The 24,761-nt window shown below is 45.4% G+C and overlaps 1 protein-coding gene across 1 annotated transcript in view; it reads right to left on the reverse strand.

Moving 5' to 3' along the window:
- The window catches only part of WDR90 (WD repeat domain 90), a 1,374,469-nt gene that overhangs the window by 305,087 nt on the left and 1,044,621 nt on the right, over positions 1 to 24,761 (reverse strand). Inside the window, exon 35 of the mRNA XM_086941318.1 lies at positions 21,034 to 21,145. Coding sequence (XP_086797444.1) covers positions 21,034 to 21,145 — 112 coding nt within the window. The remainder of the gene's footprint in view (positions 1 to 21,033; positions 21,146 to 24,761) is intronic.

Raw genomic sequence — 24,761 nt, forward strand, 5'->3', positions numbered from 1 at the left:
CTAGGGACTGACAAGGGTACCCCAGTATCCAACCTGGATACTGGGGTACTTGGCATAACCTTTTTAGGGAGAAAGCAGATAGACTGGGGTCCTGATTAACAGGATCCCAGTCAGACTAGTCAAAAACAGTGTAACATCAAGCCAAAAGTGGAGGTATCTATAAGAAGCAGATCCTACTTTCCTACATCAGAGTAATCTGAATGATGTCTTCAAAAGATCCCGATGTTTGAAGCCATTGCTTTTGCAATTCTTTTTGGAGAGGTCGCATTTTGATCCTGGCCAAGGGAACCATATGTATCGCCGATGAACACATGCCTATCAGCGACTTGTATTTTCTTACAGATATGCATTGTTTTCTTGAAATGGCTATAGACAATGGTTGTAGACAGGTTTGGCGTTCTTCCGACAAGAATGCTTTGCATTGGATTGTGCCCAACCTGGCTCCCAGGAATGGTGCTATCTGATTGGGAATAAATAAGGACTTTGTGACTTTGACTGTCAACCCCAGCTTGCTGAATAACCGCAAGCAAGCATTGGTGGTCCTGGTTCCTTGCGTTGCCATAGATGCCTTTAAACAGCCAGTCGTCCAAGTAGGGAAATACTTGGTGGCCTTAGAAACGTAGGGCTGCGGCTTCCGGCGCCAGGCATTTTGTAGATAACATGGGTGCTGACTTGAGGCCGAAAGGGAGAACTTTGAATTGGTAACAGGTACCAGCATACCGTGAATTTGAGGAATTTTCAATGCTTCTGATGAATGCGGATGTGGAAATATGAGTCTTTCAAATCGAGGGAGGTCATTAAGTCTCCTTTGTTGAGACGACATAAGATCTCAGCCAGAGTTACCATCCTGAAAGTTTCCTTCCTCAAGAACTTGTTTAACTTACTGAGGTCCAAAATTGGTCTCCATTCTCCTGACACATCGCCCGTAGCTCCAGAAGGTTCATGTAGAGCACAGACTCCACCGGAGGCCAGATGCCTCTGATCTCTGCCTCTCCCATGTGGCCGCCCCATCACAGAAGGGATGAGTCTGTCACCACTGTGTATTCTGGTTGGGGAAGGTAGAGGGACCTGCCGTTGACCCAATCCTGGTTCGTGAGCCACCACTGCAATTGTTGTGCAGTGTCCTCCGAGATCTGAACGCAATGGGACGGATTCCCTTGATTCTGCGCCCACTGGAACTTCAGGTCCCACTGCAGTGCCCGCATATCTCACCTGGCATGATCGACCAGCAGGATGCAGGAGGCCATGAGGCCCAGCAGCCTCAGGGTCATCCTGACTGAAACCCGGGATAGAGGGTGATAGATCGGAATCATAGCCCGAATATCCCGGACTCGCTGCTTGGGAGGATAAACCCGAAACTGCATTGTGTCCAGACCACTCCGATGAAGAGGAGCTTCTGAGAGGGGGTTAGGTGAGACTTTCGTACATTGATGGAGAACACCAGCGAATGCAGGAGGTCGGCCATAGTCTGGAGGTGGGAAAGAACAGCCTCAGGCGAGCCTGCCTCAACAGCCAGTCATCAAGATAGGGGAAGACTGGAACCCCTGATCTGTGCAGATGAGCTGCGGCCACCGCCATAACTTTCGTAAACACCAGAGGGGTGCCGGTAAGGCCAAAGGGGAGCACGGTAAACTGGTAACGCCAGAGGGCAGGCAGGACGGGGATGGGAAAATAAGCATCTTGCAAGTCCAACGCTACCATCCAGTCCCAGGGTCAAGGGCAGACAAGACCTGAGCGAGAATCAACATCTTGAACTTCCCCTTCTGAAGGATGAGATTGACATTCCTGAGATCCAAGATAGGACGCAGGCCCTTGTCCTTCTTGTGTACCAGAAAGTAGTGGGAATAGCAACCACTACCTACTTCTGAGGCAGGAACGTGCTCAATGGCTCCCTTGGCCAGCTGAGCAGTGACTTCCTGTTGGAGAAGGCCCAGATGATCCTCCAACATTCGATGATGGTACTGATGTAGCATGGCTGGAGGCGTAGCCTCGAGAGGAGGGAGTAACCCTGTCGGACTATCTGCAAAACCCACCTGTCGGACGTGTTGGTGCGCCAGTGGGAGAGGTGATGGCGGATCCTGCCGCCCACTGGCGATTGATGGGCCTGAAATGTTGAACTAGGAAGGTCTGGAGGCGGAAGCAGAGGAGGGGGGGGGGGTTGGTGGACTGGCCAGCCCGCTGGCCCCAGAACCAAGTCAGTGGTTCCCACGTCCGAGGCTGCGCAAAGGTATGGGAACTTGCGTTGGCCTGAGGTTCTGGGCTGAACGTGGTGGGGCACCCCTTCAGTAGCCACGAAAGGGGTGAAACGCAGGGAGGCTGGAGAGGCCCAAGGATTTGGCCGTAGCCCGTGAGTCCTTGAAACGCTCTATAGCGTTGTCTGCTTTGTCGCCAAAAAGGCGACAGCCATCAAAGGGCATGTCCATAAGGGTGTTCTGGACATACCCAGAAGAGCCAGTCGATTTCATCCAGGCGCAGCGTCGAAGGGATACCGAAGTGGAAATCGTCCTGCCAGGAGAGTCGGAGGTATCCAGCCCACAACGGATGGTAAACTTTGCTGCGTCCCTCCCGGCGGCAACAGCCTGGGAGAGTACAGTCCAGGCCTCCCCTGGACACTGAGGCAGCACCTGCGCAACCGTGTCCCACACTGAGTGGGAATAACGGCCCAAGAGACATGCAGTGTTTACCGACCACAGTCCCAAGCTGACAGAAGAAAAAATCTTCTTTTCTCAAGATAATCCAGCTTCTTGGATTCCCTATCTGGTGGAGCCTTAGGGAATGCGCTCTTGAAAGTAGAGGCTTGGACCACCAAGCTCTCCGGGGTGGGGTGCTGGGAGAGGAAAGTGGGGTCGCCCGGGGACGGGCGGTAGCTTCGGGCAACCATTCTATCCACGGGAGCCCCCCTGTTGGGCCTGGAACAGGTGCCTAAAAAGACGTCGGTTAGGGATTTATTAAACGGCAGCAGGGGCTCTGAAGAGCTTGCTTGCGGTTGAAGCACCTTTGTCAGGAGGTTAGTCCTGACCGTCACTGTAGGGAGCTCGAGGTGGAGAAGCTTCGCCGCCCTATGCAACACCACTGCATAGGAAGCTCTCTCCTCCGTAGACACGGTAGGAGGAGACAATATGCCAAGGTCAGGGGAGGTATCAAGACCACTAGCATCCCCCAGGTCCTCTCTCCAGTCCACGTCATACTCCAATTGGTCGGTCTGGGGATCACCTGACCCCTCCCAGTCTTCCTTCTCGTCCTCTGGGTGTCAATCTGACCTGAAAGGGACCCCAGGAGTGAACAGGGGCACAAAAACTTCACTCTGCATCGGATCCAGCGGTGGGAGACGGCGGTCCGGCTCCCTGTCCACATCAGGATGGTGTTGAGTGTGGGCGCGCTGCTGAAGGTAGCGGCTCCGGTGGAGGATCAATGAGGTCAACCGGCGCCTATCCGGACCCAGGCCTGGATCCATAGGGGCTCTGCGGTGCCAGGCCGGAACCGGCGAAGGCCTAGGACCCCCAACCGAAGTCGCCGGGCCCGAAGGCACGCCGACGGAGTCAATCTGCCCAAAGATGTCATGCATTGCCTCGTAAAACTGACAAGGCTGGGCAGGGGTCGCTTCTGGTCCCGGGAAGGGAGGGAAATTCGGAGTTGGCCCTTCAGGCTCTGCACGCTTAGCTGCGGGAGGGGCACTGTCTGCATCCCTCGTCGCATCAGTCGACCGATAGGGAGAAGTAGAAGAGTGACGATGCTTTTTCGACTTCTTCTTGTGCTTTGACTTACCTGACCCCGAGTGCGAAGACTTGAATGCCGACTGGTGATGGCTACGCGACCGGTCCCTCGAACTCCCTCATGAGCGGGACCTTGAGCGGTGCGGAGCAGACTGCCGGCACTCAAAAAGCTTTCGGGACAGCTTCCCTAAAGACTTCGGAAGCATGGTCCGGCAGTCGGAGCACGACTTGAGGTCGTGGTCACGCTCCAGGCAAAAGAGGCACACGCATTGCGGATCGTTCACCGACCTCAGTCGGGTATAGGAACCGCAATCCTTAAATCAGGGCATCCCTACGAGCACCAGGAGTCGGTAGGACTCAAAAAGTCACTGACAAAAGTCGCTCAAAAAGTTCAGTCAAAAAATGACTGGAGGTACCGCTTTCTCCAGATCTGCGCTGGCTGGCGCGGAAAAAAAAAGAACTGACGTCAGCGCCTGAGGGCTGTGTCTAAGTAGCTATCGCGGTGAGCACAGATTCAGCAGCAAAACGGCCCGCAGACACTACACGAGACACTGCCTGACCCTAAAATGGCGGCCGTGCAGACACGGAGGCCTGTACTGAGTACATAGTACATAGGAAGGGAGGCAAGATGGCCACTAGGAGCTCTTCCAGAGGGCTCCGGGGGTAAAGGATCGCCAACAGTGTAAATCCCTGGAAATCCGGACCGTCAAAAAACAATATTTAACCTCAATAGCATGATCATACTTACTTTACAAGAATCGTCCTTCGACCCCGACTTCCGGCCCCACGCGGCTGTTCCTGGGCGATGTGCCGACATCTGGGTAGACGAGGCTTCGGGACGACTAGCCCAGTGCTGACCGGGTGAAATTGCAAAGATCTCCCTGAGGACTAATAGAATACTGTGACCTCGATCTTCGGCCACTCACAGCTGTTCCGCAGAGCTAATCACCCGCATCTGGTAAGTGGGCCTAACGGCATTGACTCACAACTGCTGCGACGGCTAAATGCATTAACCAACCATAATCTGCCCTTTGCATCATCCCGCCGCTACATTGACGCACGCCTGAAACAAACCGCAGCTGCACCAACAGTTGTATCGGCCAATGTTGAATCATCCTAAAGTTGCATCGACCCGCAGCTGCACCGAGTACTTATATTGCCTTTACCGAGCGGCTGCTGCTGATGAGGGAAGCCTTTCACACTCCTCGGATCAAGGTACACCTAGTTTTTGATCCGGTGCTTGTCACCTACATTAACGGTGATCAGCACTGCGATACTGCCTGTCCCTGCCTGACTCCAAAATGGTGGCGGTAATTTCCCCAATCATGTCGCTTCAATCAGCACCGTATCTGCGGCCAACTCACAGTGCACACTGTCGCTGCGGCTGGGGAGCTGGTAGATGCCCCGTGCCGTAGAATCTTGGGCCTGTGCCATCGCTGCTGTGAGGAGCACCCGACGCTCAGCAGAACCTTCACCGTCCACAGTGAGTACCTGTTACGCCTTCGGATTCCTGGCCTACCGACCTGCTGGACCTTGGTCCACATCTCCTCCTGGAAAGGCTACAGTGATTTCTTGGCCCCCCTCCCCTCTGCCTTTCATAATGCTTGCATTTCAGGCGGAGGTGGAGTTTGCTGCAGTCCTGTCCCCAAGATGGCGACTGGGGCCAGTCCTGACTACCGCCGCTGGGGACTCCTGAGGTACCGGGCACTCCCAAAATGAGCTGGTGCGACGTTCCACGGGTCAAGTATCTCTCCTGTTCTAAAATCATTGGTCATCGTCCTGTTCTGGATCAGCCCTCAACCGACCCCGCTCACCCTCCATGACCCTTGACTCGGAGATCTTTCCATCGGCAGCTGAGCCCTAGACATTTTGACTCACGCCCGGTGGAGCTACTTAGCGAGCTAAAGGAGAGATGGGCTATGGATTTCCCTCCTTGATCATCACCTCCCCAGCCGGTCTTTGGGAAAACTCCCCTGCATCTCTCTACTGGACTTTTCTCCCATCTCCTCTTCACCATACCCCCTAACCCCCTTACCCCCTCCTATCCACTGAAATTTTTTATGTGAACTTTCCCTCGTCAGTTGAGACCTAGCAATCTGACTGATGTCTGATGGATCTACCGGTTTAGCTATTGGGGTGATGGGCTGTGGATTCCCTCCTCGGACATCACCTACCCAGTCGGTCCTTGGGCAGACTTCCTTCCGTCTCTCCTGTCGTCTTTAACTTCATCCTCTTCATTAACACTTCCCGCTTTCCCCCTCCTCTCTATTTGTCTCACCTTTCTTTCCTCTACCAATTTGTTGCTTAATTTTTGACGTAATGTGTATTGCTTTCATTCTCTGTAATACTGTGCAGCCTATTGTAAAGTGCTCTGATACTTATGGGTCTAGCCAGCACTATATACAACTCATAAATAACGTTTCTCTGTACCTCTGATGGACCTTTGATGATGCCCCATGGGCGTCAAAACAGTTTCTACTCACCTCAATACACAAGCAACCTTGGCGGATGCCCAGTGGAGCTGTCATATGCAGCTAATGAGGAGTCTGGCCCTGGTTTCGCCCCCTCAGCCGTCACCTACCCAACCGGACATCTGACATTGTTTTCCTCGTCTTTCCGATTGTGTATTTCCTCCCTCCCCCCGGTGACTCTTTGATTTAAGTGATGCAACTATGCAACCAGTAACTCTCTGAAACTCATGTAAAGCACTCTCCTCTGGGTCTAGTAACGCTCTAAAAAACTTTTCAAATAAAAAATAAAATAAAATGTCATCCCGGCGACCACGAAGCCAACGGCGGACGCAGAGGTACTGCTGACGAAAAACTTTCCGGATCCAGTCTGACATCTGGGAGTATTTCTAAGGTAAGGTATCTATAACTAACAGTTTCTTTCAGATATGGTTTCTTTCAACCACCCTTGACGCCTTAAGACTGCTGCTACTGCCAGTTGTGGAACCCCGTGTTGGCTATGTCCATAGCGCAGTCGACTATCTTTGAGGCGGCCCGCTCTCCTTCTATGAGGATCCTTCTGGCTTCCTGCTTTCTGTCCTAAGGAATGGGGTCTAGTAAAGAGGCCATATCCGACCACATTTTTCTATCGTAGTGGCCGATGATAGCCAAAGCGTTGGCCACCTTGATGGTAATTGCAGCCATGGTGGAGAAACGCTTCCCCATGATGTCTAGCTTACATCCTTCTTTGCCTGGAGGAGTGGAGATAGGGGTGGCTGGGTTTTTAGATCTCCTTTGTGCCAGAAAGATAACAGAATCCGGCTTCGGGTGACCTGTCAGACAAGAAGGCACATTTTTTATCTATGCGAGAGAACACTGGTGGTATTGTGGCCTGGGTCACTATTATCTTTACCCCCTCTTGCCAGATGTAGTCTATTATTGGAATTGTGCACATTGATTTTCTGGCTTCCTCTTTAAAGTCATACAGAAAGCAGTCTGAATGTGTAACCTCCATGGGGAGTTGACTTTGTTAGAAGCCCTCTCTATTAGATTATGTAAACCCCCTATGTCTTCTGGCAGGGAATCTGCTGGATGCTCTGATGGAGGGGAGGGGAGGGGAGAGAGTGGGACTAATGTAGTCCTCCAATGGTCCGAAGGAATTAGGTCCGGAATTTCGCCTTCTTCTCTCTCTTCATCCGAGGAGAAAAGGTCGACTGGATCCGGCTCTTGTTTAAAAGGCCGCATTGTAGGTGTTGCTGGCGAACTCGCTTTCTCAAGGGTCTGTGGTTGCATCGGTGGTTTATTGAGGACTTCTTGAGATAGAAATCTTTATTTGTAATCGGCCAGCATAGCTTGGAGGTCTTGTATCAAAGTTGGCGACAGATGAGCCATCTCTCTAGGGCAATGTTCTTGATATTCGTAGCGATGATAATGACGTGGAGGTCCCAGATATTGCTGGTAGTATTGATGGTCCTCATAGTCGTCATCAACTTCCTGCACTTAGCATGCAACTCTGAAGGGCTGTGCGCTACTACGTATATTCCATCATCACCTTCATCCGACTCTTGAAGATTCAAAAGGTGCGAAGGAGGCAAAGGGTAGATCTTCCTTTAAGCTGACATCTCAGGATGAAGGTATTTCTTTGTCACCCTAATCATCGTCGAAGGACTCCTAGTCACCGACGTTAGAAACCCAGTCGTCAACAGTATTGCCGTAGATGGAATCATCATTAGCGGTATTGTCGCCGACATCTTCAATGGTTTTGTCGTCGACAGAATCACAATCGCTGATGGCCTCGTCGATGTCGTCATCAACTAACCTGTGTTTGACGGTGTCGGCGTCAGTAGTCGCGTCGACAGTGTGGATGTCTATGGTATCTCCGTCTGCTTCGTCACTGCAAACCTCGCTGACTGCACAGATGAGGCGGTCATCGACGATGATGGTGTCAGCAATACCTTTGTCAACAGGATGAGCCCAGAGATGGCCATCGTCGATATCGTACTTGACGTAGACGAGGCCGACAACGTAATTGTGAAACTTGTTGTCATTGACAATCCAGTGACTGTCGTTGACGGGGGTGTCGTCAATGGAGATTTTTCAGCTCTGCTCTTCCCCGATGAGGAGGCTCTATGGGGCTTCTTTTCTTTCCTCAGTGGAGTAGAGGAAACAGAAGACGAAGGCTCAGAGAAGATCTTAGAATGTTTCTCCTATTTTGAACACTTGCTTTCTGGAGAGGGTTTGAGGTGTTTCCTGCCCTCTCCAGAGTCTTTCTCTTGAAATCTTGCTCACTTCTGAGGCCTGGATGAGCCATAAGAAAATAAGTTTCTTACCTGTAACTTCAGTTATCCAGTATTGGTATCTTTCATAGATTTACATGCCTGAATCATTCCCCGTCGCCGAGGCGGGAGTCCCACAGTAAATAAAATAGCAGTGCCAAAGGTAAATAACAGTAGTAGGCCCTAAGGAAAAGGCCTGAGGCCCAAATCTTAGTAGCTTATCTACATCATTATGATAAAAAGACCAACCAATCAGCTAGCAGCACCCTCTAGAACCCTCTCTGCAGAGCCAGTTCTCCTCAGATTTTCGTTGGCACAAGTGGGAAATGAGTATCCCAAATAGAGAACTGACTCTCCGGGGAGGAGGGTAGGTGCATGTGAATCTATGAAAGATACCAATACTGGATAACTGAAGTTACAGGTAAGTAACGTGTTTTCTTATCTAGTATTGGGGTATCTTTCATAGATTCCCATGCCTGAATCAGAATAGCAGAGAGACAACAATGGGGGTTCTGGCTCAAGCGCAGTAAGGCTGCGCCAATGTAAAAGTCAACAAACAGAATGCCAGTACTGCGCTTCCCTGCGTTTCCCTACATTGCTCGCCAATCCAATCCATTTATACCCTCGGGAGACCGACCACCTAAAATTCAATTTACTGATGGTCTATTGTATGAAAACACACAACAGCAATTGTTCTATTGAGTAGAAGTATCTGCACCTGTTTTCAAAACACTTTATCAATACAGGGCATTTACACTTGGTTTATACATCTTCATTTTTTCTATCTTTTCACCGTCTAACAAAATTGTCTAGTCTTGTGTGTATATGTTCCCAAGTGCACTTTGTGTTGTCCATTCAATTCTACATGTTTTCACTAAATGTTTTGAATAATGATATGTGATTATATTGTACCTGAGCTGTGATAAATCATGTGACCCATTCCCAGTCATTTTGTATGTCATTATAAATGTTTTCCTAAGTCCCTCCCTGTGCAAAACAATTTTTGTTAAAATTACAATAACAAAAATAAGAAATAAAGAAAAAAACATAACAAAAAATAAAAAGAAGTATTGTGGATAAGCTAGACTGAAAGAGTGGTCTTTGGAATTGAGGATTTCGTACTCAATCTTTTGTAAGCCTTTATCCAACGCGCAGTACTGGCATTCTGTTTGTTGACTTTTGAATCAGAATAGCAAGCAGTATGCCAGGTAAAAGTCGGTTGCAGATGGTGGGAGACTTGTACTGATAAACTCTAAGATACTAATACTAGTAGGGCTGACGCACAGCGGGTTTGAAAGACAGTTTCTCCAATTTAGGTGCTATGCAAGTAACGTCAGGCGTCCCTCCACGTTCGTTATAACACAGTGAGTTTGTGGGGCCAGTGGACCACTGGTCCCATCCTTGTATGCACACTATTTTTCCTCTATAGAACACAGAGGATTCACGCTGTTTTAGTGGTGGTTTAGATGAGTTATTTATTCATCAACATTTCCTCGATTTAACTTCACATTGATTCAATAATATTGTTCATTTTCACCACATGACACAATGCTTTATACACATCCAATGCATTTCGGGGTTATCGTGCACCCCTTCATCAGGGAAAGGACACTACAATCAAAACATGAAAAAATAACGGTAAAACAGTTTATCAAACATATGGGGAGGATACTAGCTGGGTCGGGGGAGGGTCGGTTTGTGCAGGTCGGCAGGGTGTGGTGAGTTTGAGTGTCGTTTAGTGGGTTCACCTTAATAGAACCAAAATCCTGTGAAAAAATAAACTTGGTTGAACCATGCTTACGTGTATCACGTTTGTCGTGTCGCCTAGTTCTGTGGGTAAAGGGTGGTAGAGAGTGTGTTAAATTAATGAATAACAGAAGAGGTTAGCGCCTGTGAAAAGTAACCAGGTGCTAGCTAAGTGAAACTAACCTGAGGGTAAATGGCGGGTTGCTCCGATCGTGTACGCGGGTCCGGGCGGAAACGCCTCTGACCGCGTTTCGTAAGATTCAAAAAGACACAATCACGTGATGTCTCCGAAGTGAAAAAAAGGCTCACTCGGAATTAAAGGGACCGGGGAACGTGAACATCGACTCGTAGTGAGTTAAAGGAACATGACTCGGGTCAAAAGTTCGGGTTGGGGTGACTTAACTAGTATGTGTGACATACTGTTTTAAGTGGGGAGAAATGAAGTGTATAATAAGTGGTTAAATACATTGTAATCAGCGGAACCAAGGAACTGGATACTTAATAGTCAAAGAGTAACAAGATATACTTAATGGTCAAAGACTAACAAGATATACACTGCAAAGAATAATATGCAAAATAAAGGTAAATAAATGCATAATCTTTAGATCACACAGGAATTACTGAATCAGTCCATGAGCAACCTTATAGGTAACAAGAGAGTTCGATTCTGTCGTTTAGACCAAATGGCTTCTGTGTTGACAGTCTTTGAATCCAAGTGTTTTCTCTTTGGAGGAGAAATTTGGTATTGTCTCTACCTTCACATTTTGGAATCATTTCCAGTATGGTGAACTTCATTTGGGAAATGTTATGTTTTTCTTCATGAAAGTGTACTGCCAATGCAGATTTGGTATTTTTAAGACGGATATTAGATTTGTGTTCAGTAAGTCTTGTTTTAATTTTTCGTTCCGTCTTACCAATATATAGTTTTCCACATGGACATTTTAGAGCATAGATGACATTGCTGGTGTCACATGTAGCATTGACCTGTAATTTTATCTTGTGACCTTTCATTGGGTGGTTGATTGTGTTTCCTCGGATGATGCTATTGCAGTTTCCGCAATTGAGGCATGGTTTGGTGCCTGAATAAATGGTAGTTGTGACAGGTTTATGTTGTACCAGTTCTCCAAGGTTACGTGCTCTGGTGAACGCAAATAGTGGAGGTTCCATGAAAATCTGATTGAAATCCGGTTCCAAATTCAATAATGACCAATGTTGATGTATAATCCGTTTGAACTTGGTGGTAGCTGTCGAAAATTTTGAAACAACCACAATGCGGGTCTGTTGTTTTTTGACGTTGGGTTGTAAGAGTTTTTGTCTGTCTGTATTTATAATCTTCTGTTTAGAATCTCTGATGATATTGTCTGGGTATCCTCTATTTTGAAATTTGATGGCAATTTCTTGGATTCTTTGTGTGGCTTTTTCTGGGTCTGATGTAATTCTTTTAGCACGTGCCATTTGAGAAAATGGTAAGTGTGTCTTTAAGTTTGGTTCATGGAAACTGGTGTAGTGGAGCATAATGTTGGGCCAAGCACAAAAAGGAGACCCCGGAGAGGACAAAACAAAAGAAAAAGAGAAAGAGAAAGAGCCACCCACCACGAGAAGCGCAACGGGAACCATCAAGGACAAGAAGACAAAGAAAACACAGAACAATTAGTCATCAACATCAGTGATTACCAACTCACTAATCATGAAACTCGACTCTTACAGAAGGGAACATCATTTGTACCTACGACTAATTCAAATAACTTGGAGCTAGAAGTTAGTTTTTTCAAACTTATGCGTAAACTTCGACTACGGCACTTTTTTGACAATGTGTTACCACCGCAATCTAGAGATGAACCCGACCAACTACTAGGATTGAGACCTCAAAGCACATTCCAATCACTTTGATCACAATGAATTTGGAACCGGATTTCAATCAGATTTTCATGGAACCTCCACTATTTGCGTTCACCAGAGCACGTAACCTTGGAGAACTGGTACAACATAAACCTGTCACAACTACCATTTATTCAGGCACCAAACCATGCCTCAATTGCGGAAACTGCAATAGCATCATCCGAGGAAACACAATCAACCACCCAATGAAAGGTCACAAGATAAAATTACAGGTCAATGCTACATGTGACACCAGCAATGTCATCTATGCTCTAAAATGTCCATGTGGAAAACTATATATTGGTAAGACGGAACGAAAAATTAAAACAAGACTTACTGAACACAAATCTAATATCCGTCTTAAAAATACCAAATCTGCATTGGCAGTACACTTTCATGAAGAAAAACATAACATTTCCCAAATGAAGTTCACCATACTGGAAATGATTCCAAAATGTGAAGGTAGACAATACCAAATTTCTCCTCCAAAGAGAAAACACTTGGATTCAAAGACTGTCAACACAGAAGCCATTTGGTCTAAACGACAGAATTGAACTCTCTTGTTACCTATAAGGTTGCTCATGGACTGATTCAGTAATTCCTGTGTGATCTAAAGATCATGCATTTATTTACCTTTCTTTTGCATATTATTCTTTGCAGTGTATATCTTGTTAGTCTTTGACCATTAAGTATATCTTGTTACTCTTTGACTATTAAGTATCCAGTTCCTTGGTTCCGCTGATTACAATGTATTTAACCACTTATTATACACTTCATTTCTCCCCACTTAAAAAAGTATGTCACACATACTAGTTAAGTCACCCCAACCCGAACTTTTGACCCGAGTCATGTTCCTTTAACTCACTACGAGTCGATGTTCACGTTCCCCGGTCCCTTTAATTCCGAGTGAACCTTTTTTTCACTTCGGAGACATCACGTGATTGTGTCTTTTTGAATCTTACGAAACGCGGTCAGAGGCGTTTCCGCCCGGACCCGCGTACACGATCGGAGCAACCCGCCATTTACCCTCAGGTTAGTTTCACTTAGCTAGCACCTGGTTACTTTTCACAGGCGCTAACCTCTTCTGTTATTCGTTAATTTAACACACTCTCTACCACCCTTTACCCACAGAACTAGGCGACACGACAAACGTGATACACGTAAGCATGGTTCAACCAAGTTTATTTTTTCACTGGATTTTGGTTCTATTAAGGTGAACCCACTAAACGACACTCAAACTCACCACACCCTGCCGACCTGCACAAACCGACCCTCCCCCGACCCAGCTAGTATCCTCCCCATATGTTTGACAAACTGTTTTACCGTTATTTTTTCATGTTTTGATTGTATTGTCCTTTCCCTGATGAAGGGGTGCACGATAACCCCGAAATGCATTGGATGTGTATAAAGGATTGTGTCATGTGGTGAAAATGCACAATATTATTGAATCAATGTGAAGTTAAATCGAGGAAATGTTGATGAATAAATAACTCATCTAAACCACCACTAAAACAGCGTGAATCCTCTGTGTTCTATAGAGGAAAAATAGTGTGCATACAAGGCTGGGACCAGTGGTCCACTGGCCCCACAAACTCTAAGATACATCACTATTAATAAACAACAAGAGTAAGGTAACTGAACTTTTCATAAGTAAAACATGATCAGAAATTTAAAAGAACATTCATAGAGTAGTAAAAACATGGATATCTAACGTCACGTAAATCCATTTGTTAAAATCGAAACATGTACACACACACACACATATATATATATATATATATATAGGAAAAGGAAAAGCTGTTTCACCTTGATGTGTTTCTTAATTTCCCGTTAATATGATACCCGTGTCCAATTTAAAAAAAAAAATATTTGTACACTTTTTATAAAATGTTAAATGCATTTATGATATATTCATATCGAAATAAAGCTTTGATGATGATGATATATATATACCTTAAAATACATTCTGTATATCAATATATTGAAACCTCTGTATAAATACAAAAGTAAAGAACACAGGTTACCTGAAGCTGTTCTTAAAGAAATAGGTGTTGTAAGACAGCCTGACCAACTGCCGCATCCTCTTGACTTGTTGATTGCAGGCAGTAATGTCTCGTGAACGTGTGGACATTCTTTCATGTCGCAGCACGGCAGAAATTTTTCAGCGTCACTCCTGCAAACAATGCTGTAGACGCTGCCACAGCTTTGTGGAGTGAGCCTTGACCTTTCTCAGTAGTGGTCTATTCGATTTGATATGGCAGAAATGGATTGTGGAAGCTATCCACCAGGAAATTGTGGCTTTTGTGACTGCTGCACCGAGCGTGGTTTGACCGTAAGCCACAGATAATTGATCAGATTTCCTGAAGGCGTTTGTCCTTTGCAGCTAGAATTCTAAACATTGTTTGATGTCCAAAGAATGTAGTGTTGTTTCCGTTGGTGTAGTAGGATTTGGAAAGAAAGCTCTCAACTTCACTGGTTCATTTAAATGGAACTGTGAGGGTACTTTAGGTAAGAATGTTGGATTTGTTCGAAGAGTGACATAATCCCTAGAGAAATGCAGGAAAGGCTCTTTAATAGTGAATGCCTGAATTTCACTTACTCTTCTGGCAGACGTTAAGGCTAGAAGTAGGGCGACCTTCCACGTGAGATACTTGATGTCTGCTTTATGAATGGGTTCGAATGGATGTTTCATCAGTTGTGAGAGAACCGTATTGAGTTCCCATTCCGGTGGAGGAAGCCTAACCGGAGGATAAGCTCGAAAAAGACCTCTCATGAACTGTTTGTTTAGAGAGGTCGAACATAGTGAGGGAATGTTGGCAACTTTCCTGAACCTGGATAGAGCCGCTAGATGGCCTTTTATGGATGAAAAAGAGAGACCAGAGCGAGCCAGATGCAGTAGATAAGGAAGAATTTTCTCTGCAGGAGCTTTTATCGGGTGTATACTGTTAGAGTTACACCAAAAGCAAAACCTCTTCCATTTAAGACGATAAGTCTTCAAGGTGCTTTGTGCTCGTGATTTTAGTAAGATGTCACGGTAATCCTGAGTAATATGAAGGTCTTGAAATGCTAAGAAATCAGGAGCCATGCGTGTAATTTTAGAGATTGAGGGTCTGGGTGAAGTATCTGTCCCTCGTTCCGCGACAGCATTGTTGGAGTTTGAAGAAGACGGATTGGACGGTCCTGGGATAGCAACAGAAGTTCTTGAAACCAGTACTGGTGCGGCCACCGGGGAGCAATCAGGATGAGACGGCAGCCCTCCAATTTCATCTTGCGCAACACCCTTGGTATCAACAGGATCGGGGGAAAAGTGTAAGCACAAATCCCTGACCATCGCATGGGCAGGGCATTCCCTCGTGACCCCTGTTGAGGGTATCTGCTGGCGTAATACCGGCATTTCTTGTTTTGCTTTGTTGTAAACAAATCCAAAGTCGGTTTGTCCCAAGCCTGGAAAATTCTGTTCACTTGAATGTGTTCTAATTCCCACTAGTGGCAGTCTGATAGGGACCTGCTGAGTTTGTCCGCTATTGTATTGTGGAGGCCTCTGACATGCTCTGCCTTGAGAGTTATGTTGTGAAGTGTTAGCCATTCCCATAACTCCTGAGCTTTCATTGACATCGTTGCCGACCTTGTCCCTCCTTGTTTGTTCACCTGGAAACATGCTGGTGGTATTGTTGGTTCGAACTAAGACCGAAGTCCCTGCAATCCTTGGAAGGAACGCTTGCAAGGATAGGAAGATTGCCTGCAGTTCCAGACTGTTGATGTGTCGCCTGTACTTCTGAGACCATTTGCCTTGTACTTGTAAATCTTGGAGATGACCTCCCCATCCCTCCATGGACGTATCCGTTGTCAGAATGAAGTCTGGAGGGTTCTGTATGAACGTGAGTCCTTGTGTCAGATTGGATAACAGTGACCACCATTGAAGAGCATCGCCCATTCGCGGAGTGAATTTGATGACATCGTCCAAGTAACCTGTCGCTTGTTTCCACTGAAGATGTAGTTTCTCCTGTAAAGGTCTCATTTTCAGGCGGGCCAAGGGGATGAGATTTATGGCCGAAGAACACATTCCCAGGAGTGAAGCGAACAGGCGAACAGAAAGTGACTTTCTTTTTGAAACCTCACATGCCAATTTCTGTAGGCGAAGTGGTCTTTCTTGAGATAAGAATGCCTTGCATTGTATTGTATCTAGACGTGCTCCCAGGAATGACAGGATCTGCTTTGGATGTAACTGGGATTTGCTTCTGTTCACAGTTAGTCCCAGAGATGCAAAGAGATTGCGACATGTTGAAATGGCATTCTTTACATTGTGATTTGAAGGACCTTTGATTAACCAATCGTCCAAGTACGGGAAGACCTGGATTCCCCAAGAACGCAACTTTGCCGCTACTGGGGCCAGGCACTTTGTGAAAATCCTTGGAGCCGATTTGAGTCCAAACGGGAGCACTTTGAACTGATAATGGGCGACAGCCACAGTGAATCGGAGATACCTTCGATGTTTCGGATGAATCAGGATGTGGAAGTAGGCGTCTTCCATGTCTAAGGAAGCCATAAAATCTCCCTCGGTCAGGCAGCTCAGAATCTCTGACAGGGTGACCATACGAAAACCCTGTTTTTTGAGGAACCTGTTGAGGTTGCGAAGGTCCAGAATTGTTTGCCATTCTCCTGATTTCTTTTTGATGAGGAAAAAACGGGAGTAGAATCCTGTCCGTTTCTGAAGAACTGGGACGTTCACTTTAGCGTTCTTGAGGAACTTTGAATAAGCTTCCTTGAACAATAAGTGAAGACGAGGGGGAGGGGGTCCCCTGGGCGGAGTTGTTGGTGGCTTGGTGACAAATTCTAGGGCGTGCCCATGCTTTACGAGTTCAAGCACCCAGCCATCAGATGTCATAGGAAAAAAGACATTTTCGCGCCAACAGGGAGGGATGTAAATGTGATTGGCGCCTGGCTGAACTCACTTGTTTCAATGAGAGTCTCGCCCTTGATTGTTGGAGCGTTTTCGGCCTCCTTGGCGAGAGAAACCAGACGTATTGGATTGGCAGTACGATGATTGATAAGATTGCCGATATTGAGGCTGATATTTTCTGCTCTGTTGATGGTAACCTCCTCTAGAGGAATAGCCACGCCCTCTAGCACCTCTGAATGTTCCCTGTTTGTACTGTAGGGAACCCAAAGATCATGCGGTATCAGTATCTGTCTTGATTGCTTGGGGGGCTTCATCAATATGTTTGCCAAACAAAGATTCGCCGTCATAGGCCAGATCTAATATTTTGGTTTGGACTTCTGGTTGGAAGGTGGTAGCCTTTAACTAACCTTGGCGCCTGAGAACTGCAGCCCCAGCCAATTGCCTGGAATTTGTGTTGACAATATTCAGAGCGCAGTCGATAGTTTCTAATGCTGCGCGCTCTCCCTCTAACAAGATCTTTCTAGCCTCCTGTTGTTTGTCCCGTGGAATAAGGTCAATCAGACCCGCCATGTCCGACCACATTTGGCGATCATAACGCCCTATGATCGCTAATGAATTTGCTGCCCTGATGGAGGCGGCAGCCATGGTTGAGAACTTTTTAGCAATGAGGCCAAGACGACGTCCCTCTTTGTCCGGTGGTGTAGTGATGGGTGTGGCCAGATTTTTAGACCTTTGTTGGACGGCCTGTGAAATGACCGAATCCGGCCTGGGGTGACCAATGAGGCAGGATGGGCTGTTGATCAGAGCACAATATTTTTTATCAATCCGTGGAAGCACTGCAGGCACGGATGCAGGATTCTTCATAATCTTGATGCCCTCAGTCCATATGTAATCTATTATTGGAATTGCTCAGGTAACTTTCCTAGCCTCCTCTTTGAAATCGTGGAGTAAACAATCAGTTTGTTCCACAGTCACTGGAAGCTGAAACCTAGTAGCAGCTTGCTGCATGAGGGTATGAAATCCACCTATATCTTCTGGAGGTGACTCTGATGGTTGTGGAGTTGGTGGAGACGGCATGGGAATAATATATGAATCCCACGGATCCAAGTGAGGATTCTCTGGCAGTTCACCTTCTTCAAATTCTTCATCCGAAGAAGTGTCCCGAGTTTGAGCAGGCTGAACAGGCTGGTGCTGTTGAGGAGGTTCTGTAATTGGAGACATTGGTGCCGGAACCTCCGGCTGAGGTATAGTATCTGGAACTACCACAGGCTGGGGTGGTGGAACGACTTGCTGTGGTGGAAAGCGCTGCCTATAATCAGCTAACATGGCCTGCAAGTACTGAATGAGGGAGGGAGGCAGATGGCTGGACTCTGAAATCCGAGAATGCCTCTGGTATCCTGTGTGGTGAGGATCAAAAATGTCCTCCTGGTAGTAGTGTTCCATGTAGTTTTCATCTTCCTCATCTTCTTGACACTTAATGTTCAGTTCTGAAGGATGACGAGCTATTCCAAAAGCTCCTTCATCGTTATCATCATCATCATAGTCATCATGCTGCTCTTGGGCATATGTGTCGAGGAGGTGAGATGGAGTAAGTGGTGATATATACGAACACTCTTGCCTCTGAAAAGATTTAAGCTGGAAAATTTTCGAAGAAATAGGCGTTGAAAAAGTTTGCACCGCCACTAAAGACTTAGTAGAAGCAGGTTCCACTCCTGTAGATGGTATGGTCGCTGATGGGGCAAAGAAGATAGATTCACCATCGATGGACTCTTTATTTTAGTCGTCGTCGACGGGATCATCGTCGATGAGGCAGACGTCGACGAAAGCATCATCGACTGACTCGACGTCGACAGGGCAATCGTCTACGGACTTGACTCTTTCGTCGACAGGGCACTCATAGACGGCACAGAAAATATCTTCGTCGACGACAGAAGCTTCGTCGAAGGTACCTTCGTCGACGACTGTTTAGACGGCTTCGTCGATGAGGCTTTCGTCGACGGATCATCGAGGACGGCTTTTTTAGACACTATGGAAATCTTCGTCGACAGGATAGGAGAAGTAATAGAAGTAGTAGAAATTGTCGCCGTAGGAGCTGAAGATGTGACAGAGATAGTCGACAAAGGTAAAGCTGAAGAGACAGAACAGCTTTTACTCACGGTTTTGATTAATTGCTTTTTAGAGTCCTTGAGAGCTGAAGCTTCTGTAGACTGAATAGGCCCAGAGGATTGAGAAGGACCTGAAGTGGAGTGTGAGGATTTGAGATGTTTTCTCCCCTTACTTGACAAACTGTCCTGAGATCTTGCTCTCTTGCTGGAGGTTCAAGCTCTATCATCATCTTCAGTTGAAGAAGATTTGAGCCACAACAGGACTCTAGCCTCCCTATCCCTTAGAGTTTTTGAAGGGAAGGTTCGGCAGATCTTACAATCTTTAGCCTCATGCTTTGGGTAGAGGCAATACACACAGTCCTTATGTTGATCATCAACATGGACTCTCTTTTTGTCGCATTTTCTGCAAGGTTTGAACAAGGCCTTCTAGTCAGACATCATGAAGGAAAAACTGAGTAGGAGTAGCACTCAGGGAGACTCTCTTCCACATGACGTGCGGTGAAAATCTGAGGAGAACTGGCTCTGCAGAGAGGGTTCTAGAGGGTGCTGCTAGCTGATTGGTAGGGACAAAGGCTTTGGTCTTTTTAGCATAATGATGTAGATAGGCTACTAAGATTTGGGCCTCAGGCCTTTTCCTTAGGGCCTACTACAGTTATTTACCTTTGGCACTGTTATTTTATTTACCGTGGGACTCCCGCCTCGGCGACGGGGAATGATTCAGGCATGTGAATCTATGAAAGATACCCCAATACTGGATAAATGTCTTCCTCCGGTGACTTGTGGTGCTTAGTGGACTGTAACCATAAAAGCAGCCTCCCTTCTCTATCTCTTAACGTTTTAGAAGAGAAAGTGTGACAGATTTCGCACTGTTTTACCTCGTTGGCTGGGTAGAGGCAGTAAATGCGGTCCTTGTGAGGATCATCAACATGGACTCTCTTCTTGCCTCAGGTCTTGCAGGCCCGAAAGAGTAATTTCTTATCAGACATGGTGAGGAGAATTTTTTTGAAGAAAAAATCTAGAAGGTAGAAGAAAAACTGAGTAGAACTCTGGGAGACTCCCTTCACACACTACATGTGTTGAAAATCTGAGGGAAACTGCCTCAGCTGGGAAGGTTCTAAAGAATGCTAGCAGCTGGTTGACTGCATTCAACATTTAGTCCTTTTTTAAGAAGGACATGGGTAGGCTATACTGAACATGGCTCAAGGCCATTATACTCTATGGCATTATTTGAATACTGCTTGACTATGGTACCGTGGGACGATAACAGGAAATTATTCAGGCATGTGAATCCATGAAAGACACCCCAATCCTGGATAATAATAATTCCCAGCTCGCTCTGTATCAATATTTTGAGAATCTGACCTAGTAGTACATAGTTTGGTTCCCATAATAAATTACTGGTCACAAAACGTGGTGTGTGATTTGTGTCCAGTACAATAGTACATTTGGCTCCATGTGCATTAAAAACATTTCTTTATTACTTAATTAAACTAGACTTGGCCAAATTTTTACTGGAATAGCAGTGTAGCAGTGTAAACTAGGAAATTCAGACAACTACACATGGGCTGTAGATATATGAGAGGTGAAGGCAGATTGATGTAAACCCTTTACAAAAGAGCAATTTATGATTTCAAAAGGGCACTGCCAAGTCATGAAGATGGGGTGGTTACATCATAAACTTGTTATGGTATGGTTTGGCAGGAAATTAGGGATGTGACTAAGCACATTAATGACCAAAATCATGGCACAAAGTTACATGAGTAATTTAAATCACACTTTGTTACCATTACATTTCTGTCAAATAGGGCTAGTAGGTGGGTGGAATTGTGGTATAGTAACGTAGAAGATTCTGATTTTAAAAAATGTCAATGAGATAGGCAACACTCTGCAATACAGGTGAGGTGCAGACAAAGGACAGCCTCTTTAAACCCAACAAATACATTCAGAGATACTTGGAGAAGCACTCACCTAGACTTGGATCCTTTCAGTCTTAACTCCTGCACAGCGGCCACAGCCCATAGACGAATTCGTTTTGTGTTACTCCCTGTGATCAGCCGATTTCCAGTGCACAGCAGTGCACCTAGGAAACAAATGGAGGTGAAATCTAAAAATTAGGTGAAAGCTAAAACGACCATACACTTAAATGAAGACTCAATCAAATGCAGAAAATCATTTTTATTTAAAGTTGAATGAACGCACCCTTAGGTACTGAAACAAAGTTGTGAAAAAACTGTCTTTAATGTTATTCAATCTTTAGTGAATGGTGGGTATTTCATTTTATATTTTAATTCAGACTCAAAGGCCAGCTCTAGTGGAAGAAGCATTAAATCCTTCTGGCGGCTGCTTCTTGGCTAGCCCATAGCAGACATTGATGTATAGCACAAACCATCTTGAGATAGCCCTATTTTGCACAGCTTTGTCTTTCTTAGCCACAGAGAAACCAACAAAAAGTTGGTTATCCTGTTGGTAGTCCCTGGTCGGGTGCACACAGAAGCTAAGTGCCCATTTTGGGTTGAGGCGAATAAGTTGTTCCTCCTATTTGGAGGTGTAAGACAGTGCACAGGAAGTCAGCAAGGTGATGTTAATTGCCCTATGTATGTAGTAGGGTGGGACTACCTGGGCAGCAATGGCATTCATGCAAGTAGGACTAATTTATCCATGAAGAAAGATATATAAGGAGGGAAAGCGCACAGTGCATGGAGTTCATTCAATTGCCTGGCCAATATTATAGCCATAAGCAATGCCATCTTGATGGTAAGAAGATGAAGAGGGCAACTGTGCATGGGTTTGAATGGAGTGTGCATCAAAGAGGTGAGTATCAAATTGAGGTCCCACAGCGTCATGACAAATGGAGTCAGAAGGATCATATGGGTGAGCCACTTCAAAAAACACTGTAACTGGGGGTGGGATGCACACCTATTACTCTTCTTTTAAATCCATGTTTTTTCATTTTCTGTTAATCCTGAGTTCATCGTTGATAGCGTGTTGAAAACTGGTACAATGATTTTTCACGAGGAGGCGTTTATTCACTTAAAACTTAATGATGAGTTAAATTAACATTAAATTATTGAGTCATGAGAAAACATGAAATTCATACTTTGCTATTATTGTTGTTTGTAGTGTTCCCTGACGAAGGGCAGCGAAGTGCCCGAAATGCATTGGAATTTTAAATAAATATTGCCTTGGACGAACCACTGCGTCGATCGTGTTTGAAATTGAGGTCCCGAGGGCACAGTTCAAACATTAGAAACCTGGGAAATGGCAGAATATAACCCGGATGTTAAGTGCATAAAACTGAAAAACATAGGAAATACGGAGAAATGTGGATAAAAATGAAAGATATCTGGAAAATGGAAAAATAAAGTGTATGGATGGAATGTAGCCAAATGGCGAAATGGTTGCTGTGCGACTGGTTTAGGGGTGGCATGTGTCACCCCACCCTTCTTCATTTACTTCAAAAAACACATCATGACAGGCGACTTGAAGAGGGAGGACTGCTCAGAAAAATGTGAGAAATCCAAAAGAACTAATTGGTAACCTTTAACTGTTACCAAAGCAGTCTTTGCTGGGCCAATGACAAGGAGAACAGAAGAACATTTAATATCTGTGTATGCAGAGGTTGTATGTTCCAGGAAGAGCACTAGGTAACAAACTTCTCCCAGCATCCTTCATAAATCAATTGGATTGATGGAGGCCTGGCTGCTAAGATGACACCAACAACTTCAGGGGGAAGATCGAAAGCCATCAACTGTCGCTACTCAATCTACACAGATAGAGATATAGATTTTTGCAGGTTTGGGTGAAAGGGTTGACTCTGCTGCTGTGACAGGAGGTATCCCAGGAGACTTGTATCTCTCTCAGCCTGAGATAAGGGCACCCTATTTGAACACCCCTAGGGGTGAGGATATATACCACTCCTGGCATGGAGCAATTATTATTCCCATTCACAAGAAGGGGGGGAGGGATGTTGCATCCAACTACAGACCCATTGTGCTTAATTGACATAAGACAAAAATATTTGCTACGCCGATTCTAATGAGACTCCAGTCCTGGATAAAAGAACATATCCAGCACACTGCCAAGCAAGGTGTAGAGCAGGTAACTACCTTGGACCAGGTAATTTGCTTAAGGACGATAAGCGTAACAATCTTTATGTTGCCTTCATTGATTTGAGGGCAGCATTTGACGTGGTCCAGAGGGAGAACTTACGAGCTGTGTTGGAGTGATATGGTTCTCAAGAGGAACTCATTGGGATTCTAAAAAAACGACACTTGCAGTCATACGCCCAGGTTAGGAGGAATGAGAGTGAGGACCTTACATCAAAAATACACATCAGACGATGTGTTAGCTAAGGGTGCATGCTGGCCTGTACACTCTTTAGCTAATATATAAATGGAGTGGCAGAATGGCTAGCAAATTGCAACTATGATGCACTAAAATCAGCAGGCAAAACAGTACCGATTTTAATGTTTGTTGATGACATGCTTTTAATATCTTGAACACTACGTGGATTGCACTCATTGTTAGATCACTATTCATCCTTCTGTCATGTAAGGGGCCTTGAGATAAATTCAGCAAAGTCAAAATTCATGGCACTGAATCCCCATCGCTCCTTCAGAGGTAAAATGAGGATAGAGGCTGCACCCCTGGAGCAAGTAAAGGCGTTTGATTACTTGGGAGTAAGACTGTCCGATAATATGACCTGGGAACTACAGCTAAGGAAAAATAGAACATTCCTACTTCAACAGGCAATGGATATAGGGAAACGCTATAATGCTACATCCAGTGGAGCAGTATCCCCAGCTCTGGAGGTATACAGGGCCACGGCTATGGCAGGGGTAGTCTATGGTGCAGAAATTTGGGGATAGTCAGATGTGCCCACACTTTGTGTACCCGAAAATAAATGTATTAGGTCTCTTTTTTAATCTTCCAACTAGTACCCCTCTTACCCCACTTTGCTTTGATCTAGTACAAAAAAGGATTGACCATGTGATTCAACTGGAACTTTTAATATATTGGGTTCGAATTTGGAACACCCCAGAACTTGAGATATAGAAGAAAGCTCTAAAGAAGATTCTTAGTCTGACCAAGAAAGTTTGCATATCCTGGTTAAGGAAGGTAAAATCATTGTGTGAATTTGCCAAGGCGGAGGATATTTGGCTCATTCCTGCTAAAATGGCGACGGGTGCTAATTTTAAACTGAAACACGCTCAGTGGAATTGTATACTGGAACAGGTTTCAGGTTTCAAGTCTTTATTTCGATTTTTGACAAATCATAAAAGACAAATTAAAATACAATAATAAATCAAACAAAAGGTTTTAAGAAAAAACTGTTTGGAAAGAAAGAAATACAAAACGTCAATACATTTCAAACAAACCAACTAAACCACTCAGTTGCAACCCTAAGTTAGGTGAAATTAAAGAAAAAGTTAAAAGGAACATTAAATATCGGTAAAAGGAAACCTGGGTGAGTAAAAAAAACATGGTGTTTAAGTAGTACATTTCGAATCATGTCGATCAATGGGAAACCATTTCTTGCTTAATGTGCAATGGGTGCTGGAGGAAAAAATCTAAAAACTGATGATTTAAATAATGTACAGAGTTTGTCACTATGTGAGGCACTATGTGTGGGCTCTGACACTTATGACATATATTGTAACCTTAAAAGCCAGGCCCAACCCAGATATTTAGCCAGA

Source organism: Lissotriton vulgaris, chromosome 10 (assembly GCF_964263255.1).
Source record: "Lissotriton vulgaris chromosome 10, aLisVul1.2, whole genome shotgun sequence".
Taxonomy (NCBI): domain Eukaryota; kingdom Metazoa; phylum Chordata; class Amphibia; order Caudata; family Salamandridae; genus Lissotriton; species Lissotriton vulgaris.